The sequence below is a fragment of the Nothobranchius furzeri genome, chromosome 5 (assembly GCF_043380555.1).
Source record: "Nothobranchius furzeri strain GRZ-AD chromosome 5, NfurGRZ-RIMD1, whole genome shotgun sequence".
NCBI classification, from domain to species: domain Eukaryota; kingdom Metazoa; phylum Chordata; class Actinopteri; order Cyprinodontiformes; family Nothobranchiidae; genus Nothobranchius; species Nothobranchius furzeri.
This window is the reverse complement of record NC_091745.1, coordinates 5843263-5857145: the sequence shown is the minus strand read 5'-3', so window position 1 is coordinate 5857145 and position 13883 is coordinate 5843263. Positions and strand designations below refer to the sequence as shown.

The window sequence follows — 13883 nt, the reverse complement described above, 5'->3', positions numbered from 1 at the left end:
CACTCCAACTGCGGTGCACCAGGATGACCTGTCTGTTCAGCTGTTTTTCAGTAAAAAGAACATTTTTCATTTATGTGCATTTGTACACAAACATTTTATACATTTTGATAGAAACAAGCTGAGGGAACAGTTTAAGACCACTTTTAAAGAGGCTCTCATTTACAAGCTGATTTCATCTAAAATACTCTGAAATTATATTCTAAAAAGAAAAACTATACACACACTTTGAAGTTTTATTTTTATGGAGAAATGGATCCTGCACATATACAGAATGAAATGTATTCTGATGAACAAAAGCTTGTAAACCTGTTGATATTGTAAATATTCAGATGAATCTTTTGTTGTACTGTGTTGAATCAGATAATAAAACGAACAAAGCTGACTTATTTGTTGTTGCTTTGATTCGTATAATAATTCCTGGAAAACTAGAGGACTCTAAAGATTGAAACACAGCCATTCAGGTCATGCTACTCATACAGCACAGAAACCGTTTTGAGTGGACAAAAGCTTCCCCTTCTCTTTGACAAACAATAACCGTGTGAATGTATGTTTTAAAGGCCCAGACGGCACAGTTCCTTCTCATCAGAGCTCCTGCACCTCCTCCAGCGTGTGGCTGAGGATCACGTCGTGGCCCTGAAACTTGAAGTATCCCAGAAATTTCTTCTTCTGAAACATCAGAGGGAACCACAGGATGTCGTCAGCCCACATCTGACTGAAAGGGATTTTATCATGGTCGAACCACTGAGGCCTCATTTCTGGAAAATGGAACAAAAAAAATGATATGGGGACTTTTAAGAAATTAAAGGAGTAGTTTACTCATTTAATCCATTCATTTGCAGTTTCAACGCAGCAGTACATTGCGAGTAATACCCTTATCCCAAGTTCGCAAAGTGCAGATCAAGGGTGCAAAAGGGGAGCTGTCAACTTTCACACTTGCAACGATAACACAAGCCTGGAGGAGCTGCTGCTGTATGGTGAAGTAGCTAACAGCATCTACTAGCAAAGACATCCTCTGCTGTTGACTGGATGCCAAACCAGCAACAGCCTTCTCTGTCGTGAGTCAAGATGGGCGAGTCCATGGACGTTTAAAGGGATAGTGTGCAACTTTTTCATATTTTTAAATCATTTTCTTAAGCCAGTATGTGCTAAAAATGACCTTTTGAAGGGTTAAAGAAAGGCCACCCAGTCTGTATCGCCCCCTGTGGCCAACAACTTCCACTTGCAACTTCAGACTGGCGACCACTCTGTTGGGAACTAGCAAAAAATGAGCTGACATACCTGGCACTGCAATCTGCTTCCAGCACATGTCCTACATGTTTTAGATCATGAACACATCTGACTTGTTTATTTAGGGATGAATCATTCCTTTAGACACCAATGATGGCTGGGGAGAAATTTCAGCTGTTGGATTAATGTGTTAAAAAGACAAACGCACAGCAAGAAGATAGGGTTTAGTTCTACAAACGGACACTAGGGGGTGCTAAAAGCAAGCAAAACTGCCTAGTTCCCCCCTTTATAGTCTGATATCAACCACGCTGTCATGCTTTCCAAATCCTAGTTTCTATCAGAAACTAGTGCAGAAGATAAGAGTAGGAGACTATTGTCATGCTCAGCCTGCATGAAAAGTCAGAGTGACTGATTATGGTGAAATGTTTTGGCCGTTCTCAAAGAATATGAATGAAAAAACACCAAGTTGTGTTTGGAGCCCAAAGTCACTCAATTTTATAATCACACACTGATTGCAAGGAAACAAATCACATTCGAGGATGTTACCTTTAGCAGTCATTCAAACCCATTTGTGTAAAGTTGTGTGCATGTTTCACCGCGTCACTTTGGTATTTCACTCAGGTACGGTGATTTGAACTGAGTTCACACTTTTTTCACGGTAAAAATAGATCCACCAGTGTGTAATGGGCACAACTGTATTACAACTATTTCTGTGGGCGACGGTGGCACAGGAGTTAAGTGCTCGCCCCGTAATCGGAAGGTTGCAGGTTCGAGCCCCGCTCAGGGGCTCAGTCGCTGTCGTTGTGTCCTTGGGCAAGACACTTAACCCACGTTGCCTGCTGGTGGTGGTCGGAGGGACCGGTGGCGCCAGTGCTCGGCAGCCTCGCCTCTGTCAGTGCGCCCCAGGGCAGCTGTGGCTACATCGTAGCTCATCCCCACCAGTGTATGAATGGGTGAGTGACTGGGTGAATGACTGATTGTGTTGTAAAGCACCTTGGGGGGTTCCAGGACTCTAGAAGGCGCTATATCAAATACAGGCCATTTACCATTTATCTTTTTTAAATAACTTACTGAATCCTGAAATGGTTTGGATTGAGACCGTTTGGTTTGTGCAATAAGAGTTAAGTCTACATTGTGCAGTTTTCTTAAAGCATATTTTTCAGTTCAATTCCTGATCCTTGCCTCCTATTAGCCTCTAGACTTTCTGCTTCACAGCTTTCCTTAGACTGCTTCAGAATTGTGTGTGTGTGTGTGTGTGTGTGGGGGGGGTCTTCATTAAGCTGACCTTGGCTTCATTCTCAGAAACTATCTGAAGTCTGCATGTGCTGCTGAAGGTCTCTCCTCTCCTTAGTTTGCTGACAGGCTTTTAAGCCATTCTTGTGAAAACACACCTAAAAATCCTCCTCCACTAACACACGTCTCACAAACATCTCCGTTTTGGTGAGTTAATTGTGAGTTAAAAGTGCACTGTGCTGTTTTGACAAACTTCTTGAAAAAGAAGAGCTATCATGAGACAACCACAGTAGCTACAGGAGCGTAAAAATGTAAAACAACCTCGTTTTTTTTTTTTTTTTACATTTGATTTCCAGTTTGCCAAGAGTTTTTTATTTTTATTATTTTAAACCGGAGCTTCATTTATCACACGCTCGTAGAAATGTTCCCATATAGCTTCCTATGAATGAAATTTAGAATGTACGAATGGTCAAAATCCTGATTTACACATGTCCCTCCACTATCGCCTGTTGATAAATCCCACCTGTGCATACCCAGGTGCTCATGTGCGTTCACGGTCATTTACATACCCATACGCCCTCAGTATTTGGTCACACTACGTCCTCAGTTCATGAGGAGTTTCCCTGGGTGACAGCAAACAGGACACAGTGTGAATCAGAATGCTTTAACCTCCTTATTTTGAAACTCAAAAAACAACCATGGTGCATAGCTGAAGTGGAGGAAGCAACAGTAAAACAGAAACCCATATTTACATGTAAGTTACAGAAACTCAGTTTAAACCCACTGATTCATTTCTTTTAATCCTAGTACAAGTGAAAACTTCTAATTCTCTCTACGAATCACGAAAGTTTGCCACTTCTTCCTCATCCCAAATAAAATCACTAATAAGACGAGGAATAACGCTGACATGTCGCTGTTTCACTTATTGGATGTGTAGAGTAAATCAAAAACATGATTCCTCACTGATCTCGTTTTCCAGAGTTTACAAAATAAGATGTGATGGTGGCAGAGGAGTTAAGTGCCGCCCTGTAACCAGAGGGTTGCAGGTTCGATCCCTGCTCAGTATGTCACAGTCGTTGTGTCCTTGGGCAATACACTTAACCCTCTAACTGCTTCTGATGGTTGGAGATCGGTGGCGCCTGTCTGAGGTCCGGATCACACTGCGATCTTTGGCCGTCACACAGGACTGTTCATGTCACACTGAGAACTCCAGCAAGGTGGCACACTGTATGGTGCAAGATTTCGGTGAGTCAGACTGCACGACGTCTCTCTCCAGCAGGACACGCTGCGTCATGAGCGCACCTCCCGGAGCATACGTAACTAAGCAGACCGCGAACCAAAAACAAAGGTGAAAAGATAAAAACACTTAAGTGTTCCTTACCCAACTCATCTTCCTCAAAGAGGAAGCTTCGTTTTTAAAACCCTCGCTTTGGCAACAGACTCCGGCTGCGGGTCTCCTTTTCCCGTCTTCCAGCTAAACAGCGGATCTGTCAGCTGGTCATTCATCCTTCTCCCCTCCATACACAATAACCCACCAAACTACTAAGAAGTAACAATTTGTCACAGATCGCTGCAATGTCTAAACTTTTGTCGTAAATCCTGACTCACTGCTCCGCAGCTCCGCTCCATGTGACAGCTCACACCCGCTGTCGCGCAGCTTCCTGTCCCCCTGCAGCAAAACGCTACTGAACCATCCTTATTGGTTGAATATGGGAAATTTCCACCACCAGCAAAGTGATCTCATGTTTTATTTTTTATGTTCGTGAGCCCTTCTCCTCTAAGCTCTCACAGGTCACAGAATCACAGTTTTTCACACGATTATGCTCCTAGGGCTGGGGGTAAACGATTATTTTTAAAACGATTATTCTGACAATTATTTTATCGAATAGTCGACTATTCTAATGACTATTTAGAAAATTAATCTAATGATTATTTTTCTATTGCACAATTAACAAAAACCAGAAAATCTCAAATAAATTCCTCAAAAAAATTGATAAATTGTTACTGTAAGAGAATAAACACTACAGGCCTTCCATTTTGTATAACACTGCGTTTATTGTGTTGGTTGGTTATGTTCTGGTGACGTGTAGAACTTGGGAGTGCAGGCTGCTGCCTGAGAGGTGGTAGAAGATGGAGTGTCTCCATGCTGCTTTGTTTTGGTCACTTATGTGCGTGAGGCGAGTGGTGTTACGGGTTAAACCAAACTCAGGTGATATTTTACACTAAACCGAAAACCCACAACACTCTAAATGTAATAAAAGGGAGATCTACACCGCAAAAAAGATGAACTCTAAACCAAAACGTAACAGCTTATCCCAACGCAAGAAGCTGTTAGCGAAGATGCTAACAGTAGCTTTACCAACGTTAAGTTCAAGTTACCAAGTTTAAATAAACCAAAAACACCCAGCAGCAAACAGACCAGCATGGAGGAGAGACTGCTACCACCAAAACAGCTCTCCTACTGTCTGAAAGAAGCTCCTTAATGAAGGGAGAAACGCTCCCGGTGATGTTCTACATCTGCGGTAGAGACGAAGCAGCGCATCTGACCCCGGAAGTTGTTGTCCGTTGCCGGGAGACGAAGGCGGGCAAAACAGGAAAATAATCTAGTAGTGGACGGACATTGTTCCGGGTCTTCGGTATTTGGCGGAGATGTTAGTGAAGGCGGAGAAGAGGGCGAACTAGAGGAAAAACAGGCAGATTCCTCCTCTATTTACAAACTCCTGGGGATGCAACAAGTGGGCGCGGTGCGTCGACTTCCGGATCTGACGTCGACAAATTTTTAGAATCGAGCCGTCGACTTCGTCGAGGCTTCGCTACAGCCCTATATGCTCCCAACGAGGGATCTGGCTAAGATGGCCGCAAATCGCACAGTGTGATCAGTGACCCCCAGAACAGCTGTAGCTACGATGTGGCCCATCACCCCTCAGTGACTATGTTGTAAAGCACCTTGGGGGGTTGTAGAAGTTGCTAAATCCAATACAGGCAATTTTCCATGTTTTACCCTTTCTTTCTCTTACCCTCCGACTCCGTTGGTTCCCCGTTAAAAGCATCAGCTCTAAAGATGTGGACGTCTAGAAGTTGTGTTTCTCCAACAAACTCAAATTTGATATTCCCAATCTTCTCCAGCGTATCCACAGTGAGGCCACTTTCCTCTTCAAGTTCCCTGAAAAAAAACATACTCTAAACAACAATTTTCTCATCATTTTTGCTTCTCACTCTTTATTAATCTCAGGCGACAACAAAAAAACTTGCTTTAAAAACGTACTTAAACATACTTAAAAATATTTTGGGTAACTTGATTGTCATTGTTGCACAAAGTCCACCATAACTTAAAGCCTGCTTCTACCCACACTGCACTTTTTAAATCAGTGACCCAATTGTAAAATATCAATATACTCACCACATGCTGTGTGCAAAGTTTGACGCAAGAGGTTGTTTTCAAATGTGACTATTTGGACTTAAGGAATCTGGTAGTTTCAATGAAAACTTCCAAAAGTCCAACATGAAAGCTGACCTTATACTCAAACTGAGATTTTTTTTTAACCGTGTCCTGTCTGGCTGTGAAGCAAACAGAATTGATGTCTGAATGCTGGTGACAAGCCTTACAGATTTACTCTCAGGTGGAGCATCAAAGCTTCTGCTTTAATGCTCCACCTGTTACTTAAAGAGCAAGTCACCCCCAAATAAACTTTTTTTTGCTGATAAACTAAATAAACGAGTGTCTAATCGTGCTGCAGACACGTGTCGTCAATAATTTGGCATTTCAGTGCATCTTAGTTAAAATTTAAATATTCTGCCTAAAACTGGCAGTGTTGTGCCGTTGTCAGGTAAAAACTCTGCACTGTATTTTAATTTAAATCTGTCACCGCTATTGGCTAAGGGGTATGCTATGATGTAAACTGGTACATTATGATGTCACAATGCTGTCGTGAGCCTGTGTGTGTGTGTGTGTGTGTATTCAGGGTCCGAAATTAACACTCGCCACTCGCCAAATGCGAGCAAATTGCTCCATTTGGCGAGTAATTTTTTTAGCTCTATCTGCCACATGGCGAGTAAATGTTTGCACCAAATTAGTTATGCTTATCAGTCATCTTCCATGGATTTCTGATATTCCTCCCGCCTGCACGCAACGTACACAAATGTACGCGAAACGTGAGCGCCGCATCCAACGTCATTTCCACCTATCCCATTCAATCAGTTTATCAAGTTAGCAGTTAGCTTCGTGTTAAAACTAGCGGTGAAATGTGGCGGTTTTTAATTGGAGTCAGCCAGCCTTCCAAAAGAAAACTCGTCGAACTGGAAGAAAAACCACCAGGACCAGTGGCAACCAGAAGATTTTGTGAAAAGTGGCGAACTGGAGATGGCGGAGTCGTGAAACAATGGCTACATTATGAGGGCCACGTAGATGTGTCATGAGATCTGAAGCGTTGCTGCCTTTCACAGACCCTTTTTTCTGCACGTACTGCAAACAGGATAGCCGTCTTCTATCAACTGTCCCTCGGCATTCTTCAAATATCCAAAAAATGCCCGTACTTCCCACTTTGTCTTCTATGAGGGATAATAGATGTCCCGAGTGCTGCCGTCTCCTCTGGCCATTATTTCAGCTTTAGCTTAAAGAAAGTTTTGGTTGTAAACAACAAAGTGTGCATGTGCCACCGGCAACTTCAGCAGATGATACGGTGGCTGGTAAGGGTCACTGCGCCTACACCGCAGCCACGGTAATCCACCGAGATAATTTTTTTTTAAACAAGACGGTTATTATTATTGTCAACTTTTTTACCGGGGTTTACCGCTACACCGGTTACCGTGACAACCCTATTTCAGATATTCTCATGGTGCAGCTGTGTTCTCCAGAGATCAAGGACTATGACCCAAATGAGGCTGTAATGCTTTGGCACAAAGACGGTGTCAGAAGCAGGAGGCCAGTCTTCCTGGACAGAGAAAACAAGGAGTCTGACTAGATTTCAATGAAAGAGTTCATAAAAACATCTCTAAAAATAAATAAATAAATAGTAAAAATGACAAAAGAGTTGTTTTTCTTATTAATTTATGTTTTAATTATTTTTTCACTCTGTTTGGAATCAACATAATATAGAATTACATGTTTTAGGTAGAAATAAATCATTTAGAATTTTGGCCGGTAAAAGATATGCTTGGCCGGTAGATTTTCATCATCTACCAGGCAGCCAACTTAGCCGGTGAGTAAAAAATTTAATTTCGGACCCTGAACATAAGCAAGCATAAAACAAACAAACAAACAAAAAAAAAAAAACTGTATCATACTACAAACGTCAGTCTGCTGCTTTCAATATAACTGGTACAGGACTGAGCCAGTGTGAGTTTACCTCCTAGCAGCATCTTCAATGCCTTCCCCAGGTTGAACTTTTCCCCCGAACCCGTTCCACTTTCCAGCCCCGAAGCCCCTCTTCTTCATGCCCAGCAGCACTCTGCTCGGCTGGACCACCAGAACCAGCGTCAGCAGCTTGGAGCTCAACATGACCTCACCTGAAAAAGAGGAGGAGTCACACTGTCTCCGGCGACACAACTGGTCTGTTCAGCGGAGGGATGCTTTATCGAGAAAATATGCAGGTAAATGCTGAACCATGCCAGATGAAGGAAGTAACTTGTGGAATCAAAAACGCACACCTCGCGTTGAAAATGAGACTCCCGCGTGCATTATGAAGACGTCATCACAAGATGAATGCCTTATACAACACCTGGGTCGGTGAAATTAGCGCGAGAGTCCGAAGAAGTCTTCCGTCAGGGGTGTGTAAGATCTGCAAAAGTAAAAGTAGTGTTACATTAGAATGTGTTCGGCTAGAAACTTAAGCAATGTAGTCTTTGGATCTGCACTGGAGAAGTGATGAATGAAGAATGCTATAATAATAATAATAATAATAATAATAATAATAATAATAATAATAATAATAAAACATTGAAATATTTTAAGGGAAAGCAAGGCAGTTTATGTACAGAGGCAATTTAACGTGCTTAATGCCCGTTTACAAGAGTTTTGAAGAAAAACAAAATACAAACTACAACATGGGACTAATGTTATAGTAAAATAAGAATTTAAAGGCAATTCAATCTCACCTAAAAACAAACCAGTTGTTAATAGTTAATACATATTTAGCAATATTAAAAGAACAGTTAAAATAAGTTTAATATGGAGTAAAAAAAACTGCTTTTCCACGGCCTCGACCGAACCTACAAAGTCGTGATTTACGAGTAGATAGATGAAGATTAGCGCTTCGGATTCTGATAGGAACTATTGTTGTGGTGACGTGTTTCAAACTATGCGGACCTAAATAGTTGTAACACCGTGAGTCGTCCTTTACGCAAGCGTCGTTGGTATATTGTGCACGATATTTGAAACCAATGTGGACTTTGTGTTTACAGAAAAGGTGTTTTCACTCCTCGGTGAGTTTAATGAAAACGCTAAAGAAGAAAAGTCCAGCGGAACAGCGCTGGCTGCTGCGGCAGCTAAAAGACCCGTATGTTAAAGCTTCTCACAAACAGAACTTCCGGTGCAGAAGCGCCTTCAAGCTGCTGGAGATAGATGACAAGTTCGGACTTTTCCAGGCGGGTTACAGTGTGGTGGACTGCGGTGCAGCACCCGGAGCCTGGAGCCAGGTGGCGGTGCAGAGGGTCAACTCCACCGGGACAGGTGAGCGCCACACCCATATTTAGGTGGCATGAGCGTTTATGTGGTGATGATGCCACTCCTGAAAACCAATCATATGTTGCTCCAAACGCTCCAAAGTATAGGTACGTCTATTTTTGTCTGATAAAAGTTTATGTACTTGCAAACTGTTCACTTCCTGTCATGTTTGTAATCCTGGATCTCTCTTTGGTGAAACATGTTCAGCCTTCTATATGACATTTAAATTAAATGTCATATAGAAGGCTTAAATTAAATGATTTAATTCTAAAATTCAAGGCATTTAATTAACAATATATAATCTTCTTAATATTTGAAATAATCTTTTCCAGTTTGAGATGCACCAATTTAGGATTGTGGGCCAATAATGATATTTGATCCGTCTTCATTTCTGATCTGCCAGGTTTGTCTAAATCAAAATGATCTCAAAAGGCCCCCAATCACCTCACCCATTTTTTCAACTTGAAAATTAAAATTCTAGAAATAAAAGCTTCCATGTGGATAATCTGTTACTTTTTGAGTTAGCATTAATATTTTTAATTTCTGCTTGCTAATGGTATGTTCATGGTCTAAAATAAAATCAGATTTTTGAGTTTCAAGTGGATTGAACACAGATTAGGCTCCTTGTGCAGAAAAATAGGCCAAATGGCCTGCAGATTCTTTTGGTGAATCTCTTTAATATGGTCTCATTGGACAATGTAAGATAGAACATTTCCAGAAAAAGGCAACAACTATGTAAACTAATAAATATCAATTTAACTTTAAACCTTCATTCTGTGAACAGAGTTCAGGCACCAGCATTTTACTTGCTTTATTACATTCTTTCAAGGTCCAGTCATTAATCTGTATATCCATCCTGTCAGTTTTTATTTGTGTCCAAATTGAGTTCATTACTGTTTAGGATGCAGTTGTAAGTGAAGATCGATGGGAGCAGTTTGCACCTCATTGATTGTGTCTTAAAAATATACAGCAGGGTTTCCCTTACATAGGCGTAGCCGTGGCGGCCCGCCACGGCTGAAATCCCACCGCCACGCCTACAAGATCTAGTTTTTTTTTTTGCGCCATTTCCCGAAGAATCAGCGGGAACTACTATGTTGTCGCTTGTGATCACAGCGGGCAGCAAGGAGGAGAAGGCAGGGCGAGGTGAAGTTACAGCATAAGTTACTGAGTTTAAAATTAGAAAGGTAGCAGTGGATATAATGCTTTTTGGTTTACATGTTTCAATAGCGTTAAGATAAACGAGTGTTGACGATCTTGACAGGGTTTCCTCCCCCCGCCAGGCTAAGCATCACTTATTCATGTAAAATGTATTTATTTTTTCATGTCTGACTTTAACCGCATCTAATACTGTATTACGGCGTGAGCGCGACAGCGACAACTTAAGATCGATGTGTGAGCAGCCTGAGCGGTCGGGTGTTTTCATCTGAACCCTTAAAACCTCCAGCAGGCTATGCTGCACTATTGACGCGTTAGCACACGGCGCTAACAACTTAGCGACATGACATGTCTCGGAGAAAGCTTAAAAACACGTTGGACTCTTCTTCTGAAGCAGGAAAATAACACCTCTTCTTAAGCAGAGCATGACGTCGCCTCGGCTCGTTCACCCTCTGCCGAGCCGGACTGATCTCGATAACATTGACCCAGCACAGCCACTGGGTCGTTGGAGCTGCCCCGTGACTGCCTGATGGAAAACCAGCGGGTTTCATCAGACTCGTAAAGTTTCTTGTTTTTGCTGGGGACCCCCTGTATTTTACCGCTCCCTCCTGCAGTCTTCCCCTATTAAAATTTAAAATGATTCTGTAAACTCCGTGTATCAATAGAACCAATCTCTGCCTCTGCCAGCTGCAGTAAATGTAATTTCCTAAGAGGTGCATTCATCTGTGTATCTCCTTTGATCCGCATTAGTGATGTTTTCAGCACCAGAACAGTGAAGCAAAGAAACAGATTCCTGAGTTTGTTAGTAATTTTATTTATTAGGTACACCTGACCTGTTCTATTTTTTTCTGAAATGAGATCAAATCAGTGCTTCTAAGAGTTGGCTCCTCTCTGCACTAGAAAATTTTACTTTATTTAGAGACGTGCCGTAATTTCTCCCCAAGCCCCACCCCCCGCCGGCCCCACCGCCACAGCTGGAAAAAAAATCCTAGGGGAAACACTGTACATAGCTTAAAAAACACCAGTACGACATTTTTAGATTAATTTAACTAAATAATTTTTGCTATTATGCAAATAAAACCACTATGGGTGCTTTAAGAATTAGAAACAAATCATTTTAAACTGATAAATTGTCCAAAAAACAAAGAAAGTACAGTTTAAAGTATTACCATCAGCGTTTATGACTCAAATCAGAGCTTCTCATGTGCAGTGTTCATGTTTCGTTATCTTAGATCCAGACTCACCACGCGGCACGCTAATCGGCATTGATCTCCTGAACATCCCACCACTGGATGGTGCCCACTTCCTGTCCAATCATGATGTGATGGATCCCGCCACGCACGCCAAGCTGCAGGAGCTGCTCCCCGGCGGCCAGGCTCATGTCATCCTGAGCGACATGGCGCCCAATGCCAGCGGCTTCAGAGACATGGACCACGAGAGAATCATCACAATGTGTTTCTCTTTGATAGACTTGGCTGGGAAGATTTTGCAGCCTCGAGGCTCTCTGCTTTGTAAATACTGGGACGGGATTCTAACTCATCAACTCCAGGAGAAACTCTCCCGTTTGTTCGGGAGCGTCCGGTCTCTGAAACCAGACGCCAGCAGAAAGGATTCAGCTGAGAGATTTTTCCTTGCCAGAATGCATAAAAAGTGATCTTCACTGCCTTTATTTATTTGTTTTCCTGGTGAGATGTACTAAAGTGCAGAGTGTGTTTCTGACCAGTGAGCTGCCTGAACATGAAGTGGCTTCTTCAGTAGCTGCTATCAAAAGATGGCAGTGTTGAGGCATCGGTCAGGCTGCAGGAGCAGAAGCAGCCACACTAAACAGTGTGATGTGTTTCTGTTTCCTTAACACGGCAGCAGCAGTTTATCAGTGAGATGTAAACCTCTGGAGGAATCCGTGAGATTCCTCAACGGCACAGTGATTCATTTTTTCTTTAACATTTCTGATGTAGCCCCAGTTTTTTAAAACTTTTTGGTACATCTCAATTTTTTGTTTTGTTTTACTTCCAAGCTATTATGACTCAACCTTCACAATTACAAAAACCCAAAATGATGTAGAGGGGGAGGAATTATTGTCCCAGCAGAAACCAAAAGCAGTGCTAAAACCTACACTTCCTCTCATGAACACTTGAGGCTGTCCAAACTCTCCATTGAGCACATTTAAAAGTCCAGATTTATGGCAGAAATAAGCTCACTTAGATCCAAACCAATGGCTTGAGCCTAGTTCATTCAGGGCAATTTTGTAAGGCCTTCAATAATGCATTAAAACAGCCTGAATGATGAGAGCATCAGCTGATGTGATCAGTTCCTCCTCCTAAATCCCAAAAGGACAACTCAAACTCCACAGACCATTAATTGACGTACCCTTTTATCCTTAAAAAAATCATTAATAAAAAAGAAAAATTACAATAGTTTTTTAATACTGAAAATCTTGTCATTCATTCCTGAAATAACGTTTATTTTTTGGCTTTGCATATCAAGTTCAGGGGTTAAATGCTGTTTGTATTTATGCTGGACTGCTCTAACAAATAAGCATCATCTATTGGAAGGTTAAAGCTTGAATAAAAGTGATTTGGAAATGTGTTTCTTTTACTTTCATTTGTCGTTAAAAATGTGGTTATTAAATTTAATGTATCTTGAATTTTGCCTTTAACCCATATATTTATAATATACTGCATATAATGTAAAACATTCATTTATCTCACTAAACAAGTTTACAAATTAAATCAGCTGCTGAGAGCAAACATTTATTCAGTTTCTCAGTCGCTGTTTTCCAAATAGTTTTTCATTTAACTCATTTGAGTAGTTTAGCCATTTGTTGTGAAATCCAACAACTACTACTACTAAACTTTATTTATATAGCACCTTCACATGGCCCAAAAACCAAACAAAGCGCTGCACAGCAGAAATAAACATAAAAACATATAAAACCATTTAAAAGCCAACAAAAACATGCAGATAAAATCTAGGTGGGGCAGCAAAAAGTGCAAAGCTATCCGTTAACGAGGCTCTTCTTGAATAAAAGCTAAAGAATAAAAGTGTTTTCAGCTGGCTCTTAAACTTGCCGAGCGTGGTGGCCTGTTTAACATATGTAGGTAGCTCATTCCAGAGCCTCGGCCCCAGCACCAAGAAAGCACGACCCCCTTGAGATTGTAGTCTGTGTTTAGGAACGACCAACAGTCCTTGCTGTGCTGACCGAAGGTTCCTTGTGGGAACATAAGGATGGATCAGATCCTCCAGATAACGTGGAGCCAACTCATTTAAACATTTAAAAACAAACACCAGAACTTTAAACAAAATTCTAAAAGAGACTGGAAGCCAGTGTAGGGATGCCAAGACAGGCGTGATGTGTTCAGATCTCCTGGTACCAGTAAGTAACCTGGCTGCCGCATTTTGGACCTTCTGTAGTTTCGCTATGGAGGCCTGCTTGATGCCTGCATAAAGCAAGTTACAGTAGTCCAGTCTGGTGGTAATGAAGGCGTGGATGACAGTTTCCAGATGTTTACGAGATAGCAGCGGCTTAATCCTAGCTATTCTCCTGAGATGGAAATAGCAGGATCTGATTGTTCCATTGACCTGGCTGTCCAGTGTGAGCTCAACATCC

The 13883-nt window shown here is 41.7% G+C and overlaps 2 protein-coding genes across 4 annotated transcripts in view; one reads left to right on the top strand and one right to left on the bottom strand.

The window, feature by feature from the left end:
- Positions 1–219: 219 nt before the first annotated feature.
- nudt1 (nudix (nucleoside diphosphate linked moiety X)-type motif 1) overlaps positions 220–13883 on the bottom strand; it is a 30805-nt gene continuing 17141 nt past the window's right edge. The window contains exons 2-5 of one of the 3 annotated variants that reach the window (XM_070551359.1): positions 8178–8237; positions 7806–7965; positions 5478–5623; positions 220–755 (exon numbers count right to left, since the gene is read on the bottom strand). In XM_070551359.1, the coding sequence (XP_070407460.1) occupies positions 583–755; positions 5478–5623; positions 7806–7957 (471 nt within the window). In that variant the 5' untranslated portion in view covers positions 7958–7965; positions 8178–8237 and the 3' untranslated portion in view covers positions 220–582. Of the gene's footprint in view, positions 756–5477; positions 5624–7805; positions 7966–8106; positions 8271–13883 lie in introns of those variants that run through there. The other 2 variants (XM_015948630.3, XM_015948631.3) reach the window with 2 other exon arrangements.
- mrm2 (mitochondrial rRNA methyltransferase 2) lies at positions 8758–12329 on the top strand. The gene is made up of 2 exons (XM_015948629.3): positions 8758–9127; positions 11509–12329. The coding sequence occupies exons 1-2, from the start codon at positions 8839–8841 to the stop codon at positions 11928–11930; spliced, it is 711 nt and encodes a 236-aa protein (XP_015804115.3). The 5' UTR covers positions 8758–8838; the 3' UTR covers positions 11931–12329.